Genomic DNA, 23,107 nt, shown 5'->3' on the forward strand with positions numbered 1-23,107 from the left:
AGGAGCTTCTCTCCGCTGCCACGTGGGCTCTAGGGCATCTGCGACGTCCAGGAGCTGATCACGAGCTGTCCCACAAAGGTTCTCACCGTCGGCGCTGTCGGCTTTGGGATTGGAGCAAACAACACTTGGCCAGAGCAATCCACGCAGGACTGGAAGATTGCTTCTCACTCGGACCAGGAGGGTCAGAGCGGGTGCTCCTTTTCAGAGCAGCGGGTGCAAGACTGGAGCAACCAGAATCACAAGTTAGATTTCGTAGTTCGTTGGCACAGGGGCCACAAGCCAACGGGCAAGTGACTGGGCCAACACAATGAGCCAAAAGATGCAGAAGGGCCCCACGCAGCACTCGGTGAGTGTAGAGGGGTGAGCTTCGGTGCAAGAGCGGCTCAGGGCTGGGGCTTCTCAAACCCTGATGTACAGCTTCGAGGGTCACTTGTGGGCTGCACGGTCAGCCTCTCGTGGTTTCTCCAAGATGGCGTGCCCCACGCTTCTGGTCGCCTCCACGGGTCTCACCTCTGCAGGGACTGTGGATCGGGCTGTTAGAAGGCAGGCACGCTTGGTCTTGTTGGTCTCTGTTGCTCGAGTTCTGGCGGGAACTGCAACAAAGCAAACGTCGAGGTGCTGGATGGTGCCTGTTTGCACAGGGTGGTCCCTCATTGACCACAAGTGAGATTCTTCAGTCTTTTACGTCGAGTAGGATGTTGAAGGGTCCAGAGTTTCATTTCTTATGTTTCATCAGGATAATCTGAGTGCGTTGGCACTGCTCCCATTCTAATACCAATCTAGGGGGCTGGATTACCTGCTAGGTCCCCTCCTATGGGTGGGACCAAGGAAGGGGGTGGTTACACCCCTTTCCCTTTGTCCAGGGTTTGCGCTGGGACTGGGGCTGGGATGCCCCAGAACAGGTTTGACCGGATTATGCTAGGGGAAGCCTTGTGCTCCCCAGGCAGTGTCTGGTTTCTTTCAAACCTCCCTGCTACAATCCACTATCTCCTGTCTGGGGTGGTGTGACACCTCCCTGCGACCGGAAAGCCTTTGTCCAGGCCTCCTTGGCTGAGTTTCGGTCAGCTGCAGGAGGTCAGACTCGTGTCTGTGGCAGAAGCATCCATTTTGTGGTGCTGAGGCTCCTTTTAAAATCAACTGCGTTTCGGCAAAGTAGCATGTCGTCTCCCTCTAGAGGGGTGGAATGCTATCCCCATCGACAGGACTGTCAAGGGGATAGTATTCCAAATCGTATGACACCTTACACAACATGTTTTGATAAAGCCAAACCAAAGTTGACATATAACCGCGAGGATTATAATGCACTTAATAGTATATGGTATGGCATTATCCCAGAACAGCTTAGGGAATTGGTCCCGGCAGCTGCAGACAGGCTCAGATCATGCTAGAGCACCATCTCACATAAAACCAAGCACTCTGCCTCCAGGATTGTTAAGGCCTGCCATAGGAGTGACTGATAGTTATATATATGTCCAGATAGGTTTAGACATAGGCATACTATATCTAAGCAAGGGGTGATTACACCCCCTTGCCCCAGCTGAGTGATCAGCCAGTTGTGTCAATTTTAGATAGCCAGCCAGGGGTGGCAAAAGTTATGCTGCAGCCCCTGATAGGCCTTGGATGCACCTATGCCCTGGGCACCTATAGTGCTCTGTACAGGGGCTGATAAGGTGACCCAAGCCAATCTAGTTATGCACCTAGGGTACATCAAATCCATTTTACAGAGAGAGCAGATAGCCTGGGGCCCTGATTAGCAGGGAACCAGGCCAACTAAGTCGAAAACCAGCTAAACACAAGGCAACAAATCTGGGGTAACCATAGTCAGGTAGCCACCTTCCTACAAGGAGTCATACTCTAAATGAGGACATTAGGTTCTTTCGAAACAAAACTGTGAGCCGCTTCCGCCAGTGCGTGTCCACTACTTCTATTTGGGGACGTCTGCCATGTAGAAGTAGTAGAAAAAGCTTTATTTCGATTTTTGTAAATTAAAAAATCATAAAAGCTACAACAAGGAGCAAATCAATACATAATGTACACAAAAATAACATTGCATTTATGACAAATTACATATATACAAATATTAAGAACATATTAAACTTTTCCTTTTTCTAAAAACACTTTTTAAAAAGCCAACCACGGTAGCCACACACAGTTCATTATTAAGTAATTGGAGATACAATAGGGCTGGGCGGCACTGGTACCAAGTTTCGTGACTCTTCAAGAGTGGTTTAATCCATCGAACTCTCTCATTGTGATAAAATTTACAGAAGAGAATCACATTGAGGGTTGATTGTTCTGCCCTCCCATCACATGGACATTTGGTGAGCACTTTAGACCAGTCATTGGTTTGTGGGAATGAAACTAGGCGAAAAAAGATGTTAAATCTAAGCCTAGTAAGTAGGAACCTGTCAAAGCCCTTAGTACACCAGATCAGATAGGGTTCCATATTAGCCGAGGTAAGCAATAATTGGTGCCGCACAAACGTTTCCTTATTCAACTCTGAACCTAGTCGCAAGGATTCTAAATGATGCCAGCAACATTTTTTTAGATCTTTCCTCGAGATCCTAGATAGCTCCTCGGGTGAAGTGTAAAACTCAGGCTTCCCTAGATCTTGGCAGAACTTTTGGATGTATGACAACCACGCTATTTTATTGGAATTATCGAGAGCCATGACATCTCGGATAATCTCTCTGTTGAGTTCCAGGTCTGCTACAGTCCAGACCCTGCGCCAAAGTAACAAAGGTTGCATCGCAATCAAATCACTGATGTGTCGAACCCCCAGCTCGGCATGACAATTGAACACAGATAAACTAGATGGAATGGCTCAAATAAATCTTAAAAAAGCGTTTTCCACCACTTGTAGTTCCCTGGTATCTTGGATACCCCAAACGCCAGCCCCGTAAGTGGCTGTACTTACGCATTTGGCCATATAAATTTTAAGTAAAATTTCAGGGGGTCTTTTGCCCATTTTATGTGAAAAGACCATAAGTGCTGCGGTTGCTTTTTTAAACAACAGAGTCCTACTCCTTATAGCTGGGCCCCAGTGTCCCCCGCCCTCAAGAACTACTCCTAGATAAGAGAAGGATTTAGTATTTTGCACTTTTTCCTTGCGTGCAAACAGTTTGCAGGTTTTGGACTTGCCCCTGGCGCACGTCATTGCAAAGGTTTTATTCACGTTTAATGACAGTCCCCTGGATTCCATGAAGTTCATATAAGTGTCCAGGGCTGACTGCAAACCTCTCTCTGTCCTCGCCACAATAACGGCGTCGTCAGCATACTCGTCTGCCATGTACTCAGTGAGGCCTATTCCGAAATATATTCTGGAGTACATAAGGTGTTCTGTAGTACTTGTTTATGTACTCTTCAATGCCTTTGTGAACTGTCAGCAAACCCTTTAAAAAGTTAATAAACTGGAAAAGCACAGAGAATATCCATATACAATTAGAAAGGACTATGCCCTCTTGGACGTTTTACTAATAATGAGCCGACGTTTTGGGGCCGCTCCACAAAGGTACGTAAGAATACCTAAAAGTGTACTCCTGCAGTACTACTTCCTGTACTCCAAAATACTTTTTCGGATGTTGCTTTAAAATCCCATTTTAACACGTGTTGATTTTTATGAATAATACCAACAGCGAGATAATTTTCCGAGAGACAATAAAAAGGCTATTCGTTAACCACGGGTTTTCCAAAAACAAAGATACTGACAAGCCCATTTTGTCTTGTATGTTTTACACGTTTATAACCTTTCAGCAAAGGAAGGACTGTTTTAAACATTAATAATGAGCATTAATGAACCTATAATAAGAGATAATTTACTGAAATAAACTTTATTTCAAAAAATCTACAAAACTATTTTTCCTCTCAGAGCAAAAAACAAACATCGCCACTTACCTGTGAATGCCTCTCAGACTCCGAAATATCACTTCGTGTTAACGGTATTAAATTATTCTGTACACTGCTTTTTACCAGGTTCGGTTCTTGAACACTATTGTTCCATCGACCATAGATTCCACACCTTTCACGCACCTCCGTGTTGCCCTTCGGCTCGTTTTTCAAGGTTTTACCAATCATACCAGAATTTGTAAAATGAGGAATGTCGAATGAATCATTTTTGTTTTCTGTATTTCTGTAAGCTTCAGGTGTACTTGCATTCCAGTTAAAACAGGAAACACTGCACCGCTTCTTTTTGTTTGTAACGAGATTGCGGTTTTGTTCCTGAGAATCGTCACTGCTAGAGTCATGGCCGATCTTCGAATTAAAACATTTCACAAAGTGTTTCCTTTTGATAAACGAAATGAACTTTTTTTTCTGTAACCGCGACTTACATGGATTGCCCAATTCTTTTTTTCTCCCATACTCCTTTTCTTTCTGTAGTTGTTTATCAGCCATCAGATATATATCATCATTGAAAGTGAATTCTTCAGTGCCGCTGTCCCCATCATAACTTTCAATATTATGGGCATCTAAACGAAACACAAGTTCTCCTTTAGTTGTCACATCTTTAAGAATGTTCACATCAGTAACATCCGGTTTTAGCACATTGAGGTGTAGCTCGTTATTTGCTTGATGGTAATTTTTCTCCTGTAGCTGTTTATTAACTGTCCAATTGATATAGTTTTTGAAAGCGATTTCGTGGAAATTATCATGATTTTCAATAACCTTAACTTTTAGCCGACCTGCCTCCCCTTCACTGTTTTCATCTTTTAAAAGTTCTGTGTTTTTGCTGTTAGGATTTGACTCATTGAGAACAGAGTTCCTGCTGAAAACCTACAATGAAAAGAAGTTAGGATTTATTTTTGAGAATTCGAGTTCAAATTAACAGGTTCTCTTTTATGTATATTATCACATTTCCTAAAATGCAAACAAGTGCTCAAATCAGGTACACTTATTAACATGTGTTCCCACTTTTCAAGTAAGAAATGCATTCATTAGTGTCAGAAATTGCGATTCTCCTATTAACATGACCAGAGAATCTGGATTTCATTAAAGACACGGAGGCTAATCCTTTAATGCCAACTCACAACAGCCGCTTACATCATAAAGGAACAATAAAGAACTAGATGACATCACGCCATCAATATAAGCCATGAGCAGGAGTAGAGCTGCCTCTTTTAAATGTGAACGAACGATGAGAAGTCTAATCAAGCTGCAACTTGGAACAAGGATGGTGAAGAAGTTGAAATCCATGGAAGGAAGTGAAGCAAAAACCGTGGAGATCCATTAATTCGAATTATCTGAAAATAAAATAAAGAACATCAAAAATTGAACCGTTGAAATATGAGGAGAATTCAGAAAGTTAGCAATAACATTCAATGTAAGAACATTTTAATTTTGAAAATTGAATCCATATCAAAAACATTAAGAATTATTAATGTCTAATTGAATAAAATATCAAAAATATATACTCCATCCAAGGGAGGCAAGGGGGGCATAATGTTAGCCTCCGTGTCTTTAATGAAATCCAGATTCTCTGGTTATGTTAATAGGAGAATCGCAATTTCATTACAAGACAAGGAGGCTACATTATGCATGTTGGTAGCCCTGAATAACAGCATCAGAAACATGTTCAATAGGTTTGCAGTAATGATGCACAAAGGTAAAAGCATTAGACCAGTCTGCACACTTAAGGATAACATCCAACTTACCACCACACCAAAAATATTCACTGGACATAGCACTTCTTAGAGAGTGAGCCTGAAATTTAGAAAGATCAATACCAGCAAGTTCATAAGCAACTTAACCCATCTAGCAATAGAGCACGATGAGATGGGTTTAAAGGGTTTGACATAGGAGACAAGAAGTTGATTTGCATCAGGTGGATGAAGGTCTTTCATTCTTGAGTCATATTCCTTCATGCAATCAACTACACAAAGTTCTTTGCAGAAATCAAAACGAGGATAAAAAATGAAATCAGACATGGTCTTAGTTCTTCTATAGATTTCAAATTTAACACCAAACATGTCATAACATCTATAAGAGATATCTAAAGCTTTGACCCTGCAATAAGAAATCAGGCAAAAGAGAGAGGCAAGTTTAATTGAAATACATTTACTGTTAAGAAGGGAGTTATCAGGCCGGGAGCCAAAAAAATCAAGCAAGAGTTTAACATCCCAAACAGATTGATATTTAGGCCTAGGGGGCCTTTTAAGCCTGATACTTTTAAGAACTCTACAAAGGATAACGTTATTACCTACCATCTTACCGTTGACAAGAGAATGTCCTGCGGAAATTGCAGATCTAAAACAGTTAATAGATCTATAGGAAAGACCACAGTCGAAAAGTTCCACCAGGAAATTCACTATATTGACGATAGGAGCCTCCACGGGATCCAAGTCTCTTTGCAAGAACCAACTAGACCATTTTTTCCAGATGTTATTATATCTGTAGTGTGTTCCAGGTGCCCAAGATTCTCCAAGGAGAGTGAGAGCCGAAGACGAAAGTCCAAACAATTGGTTAGATTGCCTGACACTTTCCAGGCAAGAGGTTCAGATTTCCTGAGAGAACCAGGTGGTGATCTTCTCCGTTTGCGTTTAGAAGGAGCCCTTGAGTAGCCGGAATCAGGAAGGGAACGTCGCAAGACAGTTCCAGAGCTGTGGGGAACCATGCCTGAGACTGCCAGAAAGGGGTTATGAGGACCAGAGAACACTGTTTCTGTCTCACTTTCTGTAGAACCCTTTGGATCATAGCAAATGGCGGTAAGGCGTAGGGGTGGAGAGGAGCCTAAGGTTGGAGGAAAGCATTCACAGCTAGAGCGCCCGGGTGTGGCATCCAACTGAAATACTGAGGGAGTTGGAAGGTCAAACGGCTTGCGAAAAGGTCCACATCGAAAGGACCCCAGAAGTGAACCAGGGAATTGAAAACAGACAAATCGAGTTTCCAATTGCTGAAATCTAGAAGAAATCTCGAGTTCCAATCCGCTGAGAGATTGGACTTCCCTGGGAGGTATTCTGCTCTCAGTGAGATCTTGTGTTCCAAACAGAACATCCAGAGTTTCCTTGCTAGGTCTGATAGGTCGGCAGACCTCGTACCACCGAGACGGTTGATATAGGAGACTGCGGATATGTTGTCCATCTTTAGGAGAACGGATCTACCCTGAAGAGAGTGTCTGAAACTCATCAAAGCATAGAGACCCGCCGTCATTTCTAGGAAATTTATATGGTGGGATGACTCTGAAGGGGTCCAGACACCACCAGTGTCCAGGTCGAGGAGACGTGCTCCCCAGCCGTGAAGGCTGGCGTCTGACTCTAAAACAAAGTCCGGAGTCGAACCGAAGATGGCCCTTCCATTACAAGCGTCCAAATTGTCCAGCCACCAAGAGAGTTCCAGTCTGGCTTGTTCGTCCAGAAATACATGGCCTCTGTACCAAAGGCCGGATCTGAGAGCGTTGGCTTTCACTCTCTGAAGAGCACGGTGGTTAGGGGACCTGGAAAGATAGCTTGGATCGAGGAAGAAAGGAGACCAAGGAGTCTGGCTAATTCTCGGAGAGAGAGAGACTGCTGTCTCAGAGCAAATCTGATCTCCTTGCGGATTTTGGCAATTTTCTTTTGGGGAGTAAGAGGAGACAGTTGGAGGTGTCCACAGTTAAACCTAGGAACTCTAGGGCTTTGCAGGGTGAAAGAATGGATTTTTCCTTGTTTATAATGAATCCAAGGTTCTCTATGAGGTTCATGGAGGTTTGCAGATCTTGTAATATCTGTGCATGAGTTTGAGACATGATGAGGATGTCGTCTAAGTAGATAATGAGACGAATACCTCTGGCTCTCAGGATGGAAATGATCGTTCTCATCACCTTGGTGAAACACCAAGGGGCGGAAGATAGGCTGAAAGGAAGGGCCTAGAATTGAAAGAGGCGATCGTCCCATATAAATTGGAGAAAGGGTTGATGTTCTATTGCCATGGGTATGGTGAAATAGGCATCTTTTAAATCCAATTTGACCAACCAATCTTCTTGGAGGAGAAAAATAGCTTACTCTCTTTCAAAAGCTTTCACCCACGACCTCTAAGGGAAAATCTCCCTTATAGCCAATTTCTTCGCCTCAGAAGAAACTGCAGTATCAAGAGTGACTACAAGGACCAAGCCAATGATCTCTGCGAGAAACTGTCAATCCGTGAATACCCCAAGAAAATAATCCTCTCCTGCAAGAAACGTGCACAGAACCAACCAAGAGAAGCATTACTGGAAACACATCCAAAAACACCAGATAACAGAACGACATGCGTCACCACCTACAGTCCTGTTACAAATATGGTGAAAAAGATAATTAACAGAAATTGGAAAATAATCACATCGAACAACCTTGACTGGCCAAAACCTCGTTTTGCAAACAAAAGAAGCAGGAATCTAAAAGATCTACTAGTACATACTAGACCACCACCGAAAAAGAAAAAAGAACAACCAGGCTTATGGAACACCACCCCCATAACAGGACACTATCCATGTGGCACCTGCCTAGCCTGTGAAACGACAAAACCTACAAAAGACTTACAGTTGCTACCAGACCTACTTTGGAAACTCAAAAGACACACCAACTGTAACACGAGTCATGTGATATACATGATAACATGTCCGTGCCAGATGAAGTACATAGGTATGACCTGCCGAAAGGCCAAACAACGGATGTATGAACATCGCAGTAATGTGAATTGCAAGAGGACAACAACAAAAATGTCAACACATTTTAAAGAATTGGGACACACAGTCAAAGATCTGCAGTGGGTCATTCTAGAAACTCTTGACACCATAGACAGAAATGCCTCCAAAATATTGTTCGAAAAAGAACAATGCTGGGTGCACAGACTCACCACTGACACCCAAGGACTGAATGATTCCATCCCCTGGCTCGCTCTTAACTAAATATGTTCATCCCTTTATTTATTTATTTGCTCTCAGTGTCACCCATGCTCACTCAACAAGGGTAACAAACCCTGTTTCATAACCCGGTCTACTAATTAGCCACAAGCCAGACCACACTACATGGCGTAATCTGAATATACAAACGAGTCCAAGCAGCCAAATGACGACTTGCCAGAACATCCACTAATTTCTCCACAGTTCGATAAAATAAATATCTCCCTTTTTGAGAATAATTTACAAGATAAAAAACCACCTTAAAAAATAACTTGGAAAATAGAAGCGTTATCGCAATACCAAGTCTTTTTTCCATCTCCATTTCACTACCCTTAAAAACATCCGCCTCGCCGACCGCCACCATTTCCGGGTCGACGGAGGCAGAGACAGCACATGCTGCGAGCGAGGACGCGACTGCCCAAGGTAAAAGACGGAAGCTCTGACTCCCCGCCATACGCGAAGCGCAAGTATTACCTTTTAATACTAATAATCATCTTCCTCCTCCTAGCGCTACCGTCCTGTTCACAACCTCCACCTCCTGATGACGCTAATAGCTTAAAACGAAGAGGTAGGCTCAATACTATATTCAGAATAGCCATCCACACCCAACCCAGACAATCAAACTAGAATATCCTGCCTAAGCATCACGTGAAAAAAACGTCACTAAAGGCACCACGAAACTTCTGATAAAAATTAACAGCATCCCAATTTAGAACTTCTAGCATGCCACATCTCCGCATGAGAGAAAATTTTGACACACCAACGACCGGCTACATCTAAGGGCACCACAACATAGCATAACCCAGCCACCTCACGCCGAACACCACGCCAATACCGCATGAAAAAGCTGTCGCAATCAAAACGACACAAAACAACTTCTGATGAATGGCACACTAGCAGTACTTATATTCTGAGCCACAAGCATGCCACATCACCGTATGAGAGCAATTGTATTACACCAGTGACCGACTAGATCTAAGAGCACCACAATACAGTATAGCACAGCCACCTAACGCCGTTTTTTGATATGAGAATGGGTGAGTTGACGCCTGACATGAGAATGAATCTGTGCGAAGCATTGCCATTTTACAGTTACTTAATTGAATATGTACAAAATTGTACTTTATTCACTTCCCCTCTTCCCAAAAACCTCCCTTCCCTGTCTCCCCTTTGTCCTTTTTGTTGTGTGCTTTCTTTTGCAGGTACAATGAGACCTCTCTTCACCTCAAGAATCAGGTTATAATTTACCTATTCTAACACTTAATTCACAATTCTCACCCCCTGGTCCTGAAGAAAGCTATTTGACCAATAAGTCGATCACAGCTGAAACATGTCGACCATTTTAAATGACCATTGAGTGCGCTTGAATCCATAAACAAATTCAGTAGCAGCACGAATTTTCTTTTAACTAAAGCTGGAATCCAGACTTAATAAATTCCTTGTTCTGAGAGTCCAGCCTTTTTTACAATCACTTATCACCACCCTGATCACCCCATTTCCACGATCACTACTGCCTTAAAACTAAGGTAAAACCTCCTGGTGGAGGGTGCACACAAATGAACTGACCCCATGATTACGCACGCACGTGTGATATAAGCGGGGACACCTCATATACCACTACCGCAAACGATCTAAAAACACACGTGTATGAGGGTCATTTTATTGGGAGACACCCAGTTACCAACCTGCAGACCTAAGTTTTTCGCAGGACAAGTGATCCTTTCCCCATTGATAAAAAGCAATTTAATAGGAGTTTGAAAGGATCCTATCTCTTACTCCCCACCCCAACTGATTACCTGTTTCAAGCAGCGCGCAGCTGTGGGAGTTAAAAAACATAAAAGTGAATTTTTTCCTTCGATTTTCAAACAATCTTCCCTGCCCTGAGAATCCATCATGGCTGGAAGCTTCGGACTTAGTTACACTTCTGAAGACTTTGATGAAATACTCGCCAGACCCCCACTACTCATGGAAGGTGACCTCACCCAAACTCTGTCTTCAACAGCTGAATGGGATGAACTGAGTGAAGCCAAAAAAGAACAAGTACGCACGGCCGTGCATGGGATTATAATGACTGAATACCTTCGGGTTAATGCAGCCCCCAGAGGACTCTGGGTAACAAATGCACCACTGATTTTTCTCAAAGATCTTGCATTTAGAACGGACTGGTCCGCCATTTCCTGGAAATGTACCAGAGACTATCTAGTTCTGATAATAAAAACAGCCACAAGATTAACAAATGAATTGACTGTAAAAATAGAAATCCTTGAAACAAAACTAAACAATACTGTAAATATAACCATTTACAAAACTCGCCTAGAGGAGATCAACAAAGAGATGAAGGAGAGCCAAGAATACCTAATCCAAACAAAATTACAAAAACTAGCGAAATAACTCAAACGTTTTTCGCTGGAAAGAATCCACCCCTACAGCAGCAAGGATTACAAACCAAATGAACACACTCCAAATTTGGATTCGAGTAGTGCCTCATCCAACGACAGTTCAGACCAAAGTGGAGATGAACAGTCTAACAGAGGCAGAAACAATTTCCGCAACAAAAGAGGCTACAGAAGAGGCCACAACACCTCAGGACGCCCTCCATATTACCAGAATAACGGACAAGGCATGCCCTTTCATCCATTCAATCCTATGTTTCAAGGATGGCCAAATCCTTATTTTCAGCTACCTATGAATCACCAGATGCAGCCACAAAGTGGACACAACTTTCAACCAAGGATTCCTTTTTTAGGGAATGGCCGGAACAACCGCCGACCTAAACAAAAAGGAGTAACCTGGTCCGATCAGACCAGACAAGTCGAGACAAGGAGCATAACCAAGGCGAAAACAGGTCCCAATCCAACGACCTCATCGTCAACTTGACCAGCAAAACCCTCACCAACGACCAAATAAATGTGCTCAATAAAGGACTTGGATATGTACCGACCCCAAAGACAGACATTTTCAAAACCAAATGCGAAATAGCCAATTTCTGTCGCACTCTAAAACTAAAGGCTTTCTTTAAAGATGAAGCACCGCCACCACAAGAAGGCGATACCACCCTCAGGAACAAATCCAATTTCTGTCCTTTGAACTCCCAAGTCCTCATTGAAATCTGCACTTTTGAACAGGCAATAATGAAAGAGCTTGACGATCTAAACCAACAACCACAGAAGGTTTTCCAAAACATCACTAAAGCGGAGCAGTTAGCTCTGACAGAACTAAAAAATGACAAAGAACTAGTGATCAAACCGGCAGATAAAGGGGGAGGGATAGTACTCCTCACCCCAGAGGGATATGACAAACAATGTACTGACCTATTGGCTGATAGTAAATTCTACGAAATCCTTGATTCAGATCCCACTGCACGCCTACAAAGAACGATATCACTAATGATTGAGGAAGCTGAGGCTAATAACTGGCTAGCAAAAAAAGAAGCAGACTACCTGATTACAAAATCACCAACAATACCCTATTTCTACTCCCTCCCTAAAACTCATAAAGGAAGGATACCACCTCCAGGACGACCAATTGTCTCAGGAATCAATTCACTCCTAGAGCCCCTGTCAGAATTTGCTGACCAATTCCTAAGACCCCTAGTCCAAAAAACACCAACATATCTTAAAGATACAAGAGATCTTCTCAACTTACTAAACTCATTTGAGTACTCTGAAGATACCATGCTGTTGGTGGGGTTAGACGTAGAGAGCTTATATACAAGCCTCCCACAGCAAAAAACTTTGAACATTCTAGAAGAAATTCTTTTCAGCATAGAGTGGTCTCATAAAACCCCAAGACACTTTGTGCTAGAATGCTGCAGACTGGCCTTGATGGAGAATTTCTTCATGTACAGAGACACCCTCTTTGTCCAACGCCAAGGGACTTCGATGGGCAGCACCTTCGCCCCTAGCGTCGCCGGATTGTACGTGAGCCACTTTGAGAGCAGATTCATCCAAAATACAAGCAACCCTTTCCTGAAAAATATTACCTTTTGGTAAAGGTATATAGATGACATCATACTAATTTGGAAAGGGGATGAACAAACTCTCAAGCACTTCCACTGATGGCTAAATGAACAGGATGATTGTTTACAATTCACGTACACTGCTAATAACAAAACACTAGATTTCCTGGACATAACCATCTTTGCCAAAAATAACTCCCTCCATACCAAAACCTTTTTTAAGCCTACAGCGAAAAATAGCTTACTCTCTTTCAAAAGCTTTCACCCACGACCTCTAAGGGAAAATCTCCCTTATAGCCAATTTCTTCGCCTCAGAAGAAACTGCAGTATCAAGAGTGACTACAAGGACCAAGCCAATGATCTCTGCGAGAAACTGTCAATCCGTGAATACCCCAAGAAAATAATCCTCTCCTGCAAGAAACGTGCACAGAACCAACCAAGAGAAGCATTACTGGAAACACATCCAAAAACACCAGATAACAGAACGACATGCGTCACCACCTACAGTCCTGTTACAAATATGGTGAAAAAGATAATTAACAGAAATTGGAAAATAATCACATCGAACAACCTTGACTGGCCAAAACCTCGTTTTGCAAACAAAAGAAGCAGGAATCTAAAAGATCTACTAGTACATACTAGACCACCACCGAAAAAGAAAAAAGAACAACCAGGCTTATGGAACACCACCCCCATAACAGGACACTATCCATGTGGCACCTGCCTAGCCTGTGAAACGACAAAACCTACAAAAGACTTACAGTTGCTACCAGACCTACTTTGGAAACTCAAAAGACACACCAACGGTAACACGAGTCATGTGATATACATGATAACATGTCCGTGCCAGATGAAGTACATAGGTATGACCTGCCGAAAAGCCAAACAACGGATGTATGAACATCGCAGTAATGTGAATTGCAAGAGGACAACAACAAAAATGTCAACACATTTTAAAGAATTGGGACACACAGTCAAAGATCTGCAGTGGGTCATTCTAGAAACTCTTGACACCATAGACAGAAATGCCTCCAAAATATTGTTCGAAAAAGAACAACGCTGGGTGCACAGACTCAGCACTGACACCCAAGGACTGAATGATTCCATCCCCTGGCTCGCTCTTAACTAAATATGTTCATCCCTTTATTTATTTATTTGCTCTCAGTGTCACCCATGCTCACTCAACAAGGGTAACAAACCCTGTTTCATAACCCGGTCTACTAATTAGCCACAAGCCAGACCACACTACATGGCGTAATCTGAATATACAAACGAGTCCAAGCAGCCAAATGACGACTTGCCAGAACATCCACTAATTTCTCCACAGTTCGATAAAATAAATATCTCCCTTTTTGAGAATAATTTACAAGATAAAAAACCACCTTAAAAAATAACTTGGAAAATAGAAGCGTTATCGCAATACCAAGTCTTTTTTCCATCTCCATTTCACTACCCTTAAAAACATCCGCCTCGCCGACCGCCACCATTTCCGGGTGGACGGAGGCAGAGACAGCACATGCTGCGAGCGAGGACGCGACTGCCCAAGGTAAAAGACGGAAGCTCTGACTCCCCGCCATACGCGAAGCGCAAGTATTACCTTTTAATACTAATAATCATCTTCCTCCTCCTAGCGCTACCGTCCTGTTCACAACCTCCACCTCCTGATGAAGCTAATAGCTTAAAACGAAGAGGTAGGCTCAATACTATATTCAGAATAGCCATCCACACCCAACCCAGACAATCAAACTAGAATATCCTGCCTAAGCATCACGTGAAAAAAACGTCACTAAAGGCACCACGAAACTTCTGATAAAAATTAACAGCATCCCAATTTAGAACTTCTAGCATGCCACATCTCCGCATGAGAGAAAATTTTGACACACCAACGACCGGCTACATCTAAGGGCACCACAACATAGCATAACCCAGCCACCTCACGCCGAACACCACGCCAATACTGCATGAAAAAGCTGTCGCAATCAAAACGACACAAAACAACTTCTGATGAATGGCACACCAGCAGTACTTATATTCTGAGCCACAAGCATGCCACATCACCATATGAGAGCAATTGTATTACACCAGTGACCGACTAGATCTAAGAGCACCACAATACAGTATAGCACAGCCACCTAACGCCGTTTTTTGATATGAGAATGGGTGAGTTGACGCCTGACATGAGAATGAATCTGTGCGAAGCATTGCCATTTTACAGTTACTTAATTGAATATGTACAAAATTGTACTTTATTCACTTCCCCTCTTCCCAAAAACCTCCCTTCCCTGTCTCCCCTTTGTCCTTTTTGTTGTGTGCTTTCTTTTGCAGGTACAATGAGACCTCTCTTCACCTCAAGAATCAGGTTATAATTTACCTATTCTAACACTTAATTCACAATTCTCACCCCCTGGTCCTGAAGAAAGCTATTTGACCAATAAGTCGATCACAGCTGAAACATGTCGACCATTTTAAATGACCATTGAGTGCGCTTGAATCCATAAACAAATTCAGTAGCAGCACGAATTTTCTTTTAACTAAAGCTGGAATCCAGACTTAATAAATTCCTTGTTCTGAGAGTCCAGCCTTTTTTACAATCACTTATCACCACCCTGATCACCCCATTTCCACGATCACTACTGCCTTAAAACTAAGGTAAAACCTCCTGGTGGAGGGTGCACACGAATGAACTGACCCCATGATTACGCACGCACGTGTGATATAAGCGGGGACACCTCATATACCGCTACCGCAAACGATCTAAAAACACACGTGTATGAGGGTCATTTTATTGGGAGACACCCAGTTACCAACCTGCAGACCTAAGTTTTTCGCAGGACAAGTGATCCTTTCCCCATTGATAAAAAGGAGAAGGTCCCTGAGCAGATGGATGCCCTCCATCTTGAAATGATGATAAACGAGGTATTTGTTTACCTCCCGAAGGTTTATTACTGGACGCCAACCCTTGTCCTTCTTCTCGACTAAGAAGAGGGTGCTTACAACATTTTTTTGAGACCAAGGTACCTCGATTATAGCGCCCTTCTTCAACATAGAAGAAACCTCTTCTTTGACGATTTCCAGGTGTTCTAAAGGAAGAACCAGAGGTTTTGGAGTAATAGATTGATATGGGATCTCTATGAAATCTATTTTGAAACCCTGGACTGTCTCGAGAACCCAGGGGTCTTGTGTCAAGGACTCCCGAACGTGAAAGAAATGTTTGTGCCTGCCCCCGACCTTTGGAGGGGAAAAAGAAAGAGAAGCACTTACTTTGAGTAGTGTTGTTGGAAGCACCACGGGGGGGAAGCCTCTTCCACGTGAACCTCTTCCTCTCTGCGGGTAGTATTGTCTGTTGTTGGAGGGGTAGAAGCCTCTACCGGAAGAACCTCTTCCTCTTCCTGATGAGAAGGGCCGGAAATTTCCGCGGCCGGAAGAGCGGCCCCTTCTTCCGGCCTGACCCATTGGGCTTAGACGAAGGTTCTTTCTCGGCAAGATCGCCGAGTTTTGGATTTATTCTATTGAGGACAGTCTTCCTTCTATCAATGTTAAGCGAGAAATTTGCGTTACCAAGGAGTACTATTGCTCTTTGGCTCCATCCCCTTATTAGATTGGTATCAAGGGGAGAGTTAGAAATGTGGGATTCCTCAGCTAAGTCGAGGATCCTAGTAAGGGGGCCTAAAAGGTCAAGAAGGCGATCCTGACAGGCTTTAAGAGCCCTTTCGAGGCCCTTCCTGGGATCCTTGCCTAATTTGAATAAGAACGTTATAAGGTCGGGGTCTAGGTTAGGTGTTTGGCATACTTTATCTTCTATGTACGGTCTAGGACACTCAGACCTCATAGTATTGCGTGATTGTCTCTCGAGAGAGCTCCTCAGCCATTTAGTCACAAACTTTACGACGTGGTCATGTGGATACCACCTTGAGCTGTTAGGGTGGGAGATATTGGTCGGGGAGAACATTTCTCCACCTAGAGGGTCAAGGATCGCTTCCTTTGAAGAGGGAGAGGAATCTGCCTCTGAAAAAGTGTTAAGATCCAACTCGTCTATGTCTTGCTCATCAAGGTCAAGGACAAATTCACAGTCGCAGTCGTTGAAGAACTTGTCTTCATCAGAGCTAGGATCAACACGTGCACTGTTGATACATGTACCGCCGAGGGCACCCAACAAATTTGTGCCGCTAGGGACACCCAACCTGAATGTGCCGCGAGGGGCAACCTTGTCTTTTGAGGCGCTAGGGCCTCCCATACCTAGTGAGGAGTTTGGACCTCCCATGTCATGCGAGGTATCGCGACCTCCATCAGTCTTTAGGCAGTGTTTGGATTTTTTATGGTGCTTTGAATATTCAACTTCGGGGTCGCAAGAGTCAAGATTAAGCAAGGATCTTTTATTGGACATTACCTCTCTTAAGGTATCCAACATACATGATCTCATTTCCTTTTGTAGGAAAGATTTAAATGCGTCGCTATTGTGGTTTGGGGAGCTAGCCACTGCATCGTCTGATTCCATGTCAGACATGGTAGGTAAGTATGTGGATAACAGTAAAGGACTAAAAAAGGTGTTTATTAATTAATCTAATTAAACTAAGTGCCCAAGTATAAATGTTATAGATATTATAAACTAAGTCCCCAAGTATAAATGTTCTAAATAGTATATTTTAAATTCCCCCTTTTTATTTTTTATTTTTTAGGAAGAAAGTTATAATGGAACCTAACTATAGTCTTGTATTGATGTCTTTTAGACTTGTATTGATGTCTTTTAAAATATTAACGCGGGCTAGTGAAGTCAAATAGCCCAAAATTGACCAAAATAGAGAAAAAGGCAGGAAACAGCTGATCATAGGGAAGAGCGCAGTCGGTAAAGCCTCGAAGGGCAACCGTTGCGCTCGAGCAGCTGAACCATCGATACGGAGGAATGGACCCTAGCAGGCATACAGCGTTGCGCTGCCGTTGCTAAGGTCCATTCATCAGGCACAAAATGACGAGGTTGCGCTGGCAGACCCCGGGAGTCCGAACTTCCCGAGCTTCAAAATATCGACATTAGAGACGAGGAGACAAACTGGTATCCCGCGGAAGGCGCGACAGGAGAAAAACACAGCCACAAATGGAGGTAGGAGGCACCGGGTGCGCGCAACACCGGCAAACAGTGGAAACCCTCTACGACTCCCAACGCTAAGGGAAGGGGAACAGAGGGAAATTGACAACCATAAATTGGAAGTCGAGGGAGGGGGCAGATCGCAGCGAGTCACAGCGATCGAGGGAGGGGGTGGAAAGCGAGTCACACAGCGAGTTCAGCCCAAAAGGTGCCATACCTTGTCAATATACATAAGCACATTGTTAAAATTAATAGGCACCATATAACAATTAGTAAATTCAACTAAATTAACAAGTAAATAGCAAAAACATTGAAAGTTTGAAGAGTACTACTTATCTGTTGTGAGCCGCATTTAAGAGGCAGCTCTACTCCTGTTCATGGCTTATATTGATGGCGTGATGTCATCTAGTTCTTTATTGTTCCTTTATGATGTAAGCGGCTGTTGTGAGTTGGCATTAAAGGATTAATGCATAATGTAGCCTCCTTGTCTTGTAATGAAATCACTGCAACACCACTTGACATTTAAATAGGTTGAATACTGTGAGACATTTGGTTGGTTTTTAAAAAATTTCTTTTTATTGATTTCAGCAAACAACAGTACAGATTTCACAGTTAATGCAGCGTTAGATTCACCATTATCATTGAAGCGGAACACATGGGTCAGTTTAATAAGTAATCCCAAACCTTGGTTAGATTGTTCTTACATTTCAAGTGTCTACTTCGTCTGAGGCTTGTGACCGTACTCTGGGCGGTACAGATATGTCCCCCCTGTAGGCATTCCATTTACCCCAAATTTGCATCCACTTTTTCGGGCACCCCCTGGACACATATACTGTTTTCTCCCTGAACATGCAGCAGACCATATCTTTTTCCCATTCCTTCACTATCAGTACATCCTGTGCCCCACATTTCTTTGCTATGTTTCTCTAAGTCATTGGGTTGTTGGTTGACTGGAGTGTGAGCCTTGCTCAAGCAACAGGCACAAACCCTTGCAGGGTGAACAACAAAAAGTAACTAAATTAATCTGTGATTAACTCTGGGTAGCTTGTTACAAAAAGCCGTCAGGCTGAATTTAGAGGCAATGTGTAAAGTATTTATGCAGTACTCAATTAGTAATAATGTAAAAAGCACAAAACAGGAAAATTACCAAATCAATTTAGAAAAATAGAGTACATTTTAATACATTAGTTGACACCAAAATGAAATAAATAAATAAAACAATCTGTAGAACCAAAGCTATGAATTTTTAAAGTTTTGAGTGAAATCTAATGCTAAAAGATGAAAGCTCCAACGAGGACACCTAGTCAAAGTCAAAAGTTAAGGTCGACCGCAATGGAGTGCATTTCGAATACAAGAAGTGGATTGGGCCAAGTCAGCACTTACCTTGGGACTTTGGAAAATTCTTGAAGAAATATGTCTGAGAAGGTAAAGTTCAGAAGCGAGCTGGAGGAGGTGCCCAAGGAGGGATCCTCATGATCAGATTGCCTTGGGTTGAAGCTGCAATGAAGATTTCTACATTCAAACTTAGTTGCTGAAATGTAAGTCGAAAAACTCCAGCGGGACGAAGCAGAGGGCTGTGGCCGAAGACAGTTCCATGATGTTGGATACCCATTTGTCAAAAGACTGCTGAAACAGATTTGGTGCTGCAGAGAAGAACGTTGTGGGAGAGGTCACAAAGTCAATTTGACAAGCGATGCATCTCGGGCAGATAGGCAATTAGTGACACACCTCTTGGGGGTTCAGGACTCACTCAGGCAGGGTCAAGGTGAGGGTTCAACATGGTGAGAACCTTTAATGGACCTGCAGCCCTGAACAGGAGGCCAGCAAATTAGCCTTTGGAGTCACTTCTGGTAGTCCTGGGTTTAGGAGAAGATGCAGGACTCAACAGCCGGTCAGCCTCTAAGGGTTTAAGGCAGTCTTTAGGCAGCAAAGCAGGCCTTCCAAGTACAGTATCAGTCTGGCAGAGTGCACAGCAGGTCACATAAGCAGCAGGTAGTCCTCTTAGAATCCTTCCACAGGCCCAGTAGTAAACTGAAGAGTGGATTTGTAGATCATGTTTTTATACACTGATGCCCTTTTTCTGGAAGGTGAGAGAAGCCTCTGGACTGCATGGAATTTCCTGACTATCCTGTTCTGGCTCCAAGCTAGCTGCAGTGACAATAGAGGATTGTTAGGCCCTTTGCCTGAAAGGAGTGCATAAGCCATCGAGGTGTAATTGGGACCGGAGCGCTCCAACCCCCCATTCTGCAAGCAGATGGCCCACTGAGGCATACCTAATCCCTCTATTGTATGACTGTCTGGGAGGAATTCACACAGTCTCACTGTCAGCTACACGATGTCATGTGACCCAAGCAGGCTGCAGACACAAATGGGCTAAGGGCAGGAAAATGGCAAACTCCTAAAAGTGGCATTTTCAAAATTGTAATGAAAAATCTGACTTTACTATTGAAGAAGGATTATCATTACAATTTCATCGGTACCAATCATGACATAACTGCTGGTTCCCAATTAGGAATTACAGCTTATTAAATGTAATAAGCAATCCCAAATATTATCCTATGGGAGGGGTAGGCCTCACAGTAGAGAAAAACACATTTTTGAGCTTTTGACTACCAGGACATATAAAACTTAAAAGTACATGTCAAATCTTTTATTCCGTTTGCTGCTCTGAACGTTCCGCGTCACTGCGGAACGTTCTATAAAGCGGGCGGGGTCTCGTCGGCCAATTGACTTGCACAGAACTACTGAGGTAGTGCTCGTGATGGCCGTTGGCCGACAGCAGCAGCAAACGGGTTAATTACACAGCACCCTGTCCTATGGGCTACACAGGGTCTACCTTCGGGGTGACTTATATGTAACACATATAACCAAAGGGGGGAAAAAGAGGTGATATACAAAGGGGACTCGACTTCCTGTCATGTGTAAATAAACCAAAAATAGTCCACTTGTTTCAATATGACTGTCCTGTCGTTGTATTCCTTGATGTTTCAGGGAAAACTATGAGTTTTCTTAAAATAACCCTCACCCACCAAAGTGACTCATGGTGGCATGCTTCATCATCGGGTTTTTCCCGCCGCGCTGCGTGATAGGGTGTGCTAAGATACGGAGATGTGGGAGCACTTTGTTGGGTGTAAGACTATGAGGGAAGGGAGTGGGAGGGTCAAGAAATATAGTAATGTTAAAAAGTAAATGGCTATCTATTATTCAAGATAATGATGGAGTCTAGTCTAGCCAAACCCTCCTTCGCCAGATGGAAATTTTTCCAGCAAAGTGTAATCTTTTTTCTTCATTTCTGGTCAGCTCTCTCCCTAGGCATTGTGTTTTAGAACGTCTTAAAAGGTTAACTCGACTGCTATTGGTGACAAGCACTAAACATATCAAACAAAAGTTTGTGCGGTTTCCCAGACTTTGTTTTATCATAGTGTAACCTCATTCCTATGTCAGAAAGGTGCCTTACCTGTGATCCACAGGGATTATGTCCAGGAAAATATAATTTGACTTATTTTGCAATAGATAAGTGGAGGCAAATAAAATGGCAGGATATATTACAACCTATAAAACAGGTACAAGGAGGTTAGATATAAAAAAAATCAATGTCACAGGCCTGACAACTTCAAAAGAAATGTCACTGTTTTTCGGAGAGGGCAGGACGTTGGAGGGGGTGGACTTCATGTCTGGAGTGCATTCTGGTTCACTTTTATTTACCTTACTCTGCTTCCTGGTTCTAGCGACCCACGTTTTCACCAACCACCCAGCTTGGACTTTTAGTCCCAGGGTAAAAATCCCAAAATAGCCTGCAGCTGCTGAGGTGGGAGGCGTGAGCACAGCGCTATAAAATGCTGCCTCAACCCCTGTGGTGCCAGACACTTTGCTTCACTTTTATTTACCTTGCACCGCTTCCTGGTTCTAGCGGTCCTCGTTTTCACCAACCACCCTGGTGGGACTTGGAGTCCCAGGGTGCAAAGCCAAAAATAGCCTGCAGCTGCATAGGGTTAGGCGTGAACATCGCACTGCCTCAACCAGCGACAGGAGGAGACGGGGCGGGGCCACCCCCTTTGAGTTCGACTTCCGGGACCATGCAACTAAAAGCTTTGGTAGCAGCAGAATTGTGGTGCACCGTGTGGGCTGTGTTACAACGTTAAGATCCTCTAACTGAACTCAATACGCCCGGAGAGTCAAGTGCTCGCCACTGTAAAATAAGCTACTGTTGTTAGACTTAAAAAGAGGAAAACTCACCTCTTGCTTTCCTTCACCTGCACCTGTGGTTTTTGCGTGTTTATGTTACATTAAATACTCCAGCACGAGACTCGAGCCGCATAGTGAAAATTATTATCTCCTTTGCATACAACGTGGGGTAGTGGACTTTGAAGTATTTGTTTACTGTTAAATTGTGATAAGGGTTGGATTCAATACTTGGAAATACCTGATAATAACTTATTAACTATAGTAGTTGAGTTGTGTACTGTTAATTTAAAATTTGCCCTATATCCCCCCTTTTGTATTTCTTTTTACACGTAGGAATTTGTATAGCATACAGTCCCCACTGCAAATGGGAAAGAGAAAGCATCCAACCTCTGTCTGTAAGAGCAGTGCTCCAGAAAAGTCCCAAAATACGCTTCTGAAGTATATTACAGGGGCCATGGGGGCCATCAAAAAGCAAATATCTACGGTAGAGACGGCATTACATATAAATAACGATTGCGACTATGTTCTCAAATCCGATATCTCAGGAGCATCATGATTCCCAAGCACCTGACTGCATATTAGAGAATCACACTAGCCACATTTCTAATACTAAGAAAGACATGGGCCCTAGAAAGGACCACAACATATGTAGCAAAACTAAGGTAAATGGCTGCATTCAATATCATTCTGAAATTATTTCACCAACAAAGTCCAATTCTTCTGCCCCCCGAAACGGGTCAGAAAGCGATGGACTAATAACCCTAGGAGCCGTATGTTACCAGAGACAGTGCGACTTAAGCAAGCAATTAGCATTCTACACGTTATAGAACAACATGCCTCTTGTCAGGATTCGGATGCCGGTAGCGCACTAACTGCTCTCAGCGCATACCGAGCTCCGAAATGCCGGAATCAGACTACATTTCCTGCCGTCCATAGCGAGCTGCATCACATGATTTGTGTGCGACGCCGGGAGCAGATTCAAAGAGCGACGGAAATCGGGCAGAAGGGGGGCTTGGGGGAGGGAGCTGACCGC

At 43.4% G+C, this 23,107-nt stretch overlaps 1 protein-coding gene across 1 annotated transcript in view; it reads right to left on the reverse strand.

Annotated features, from left to right (window-relative positions):
• The window catches only part of LOC147722864 (uncharacterized), a 336,466-nt gene extending 314,563 nt beyond the window's left edge, over positions 1-21,903 (reverse strand). The window contains exons 1-2 of the mRNA XM_086966907.1: positions 21,777-21,903; positions 3,895-4,770 (exon numbers count right to left, since the gene is read on the reverse strand). Of these exons, the coding sequence (XP_086823033.1) occupies positions 3,895-4,392 (498 nt within the window). The 5' untranslated portion in view covers positions 4,393-4,770; positions 21,777-21,903. The remainder of the gene's footprint in view (positions 1-3,894; positions 4,771-21,776) is intronic.
• Positions 21,904-23,107: the final 1,204 nt, after the last annotated feature.

This window comes from Lissotriton vulgaris, chromosome 4_1, assembly GCF_964263255.1.
Source record: "Lissotriton vulgaris chromosome 4_1, aLisVul1.2, whole genome shotgun sequence".
Classification (NCBI taxonomy): Eukaryota; Metazoa; Chordata; class Amphibia; order Caudata; family Salamandridae; genus Lissotriton; species Lissotriton vulgaris.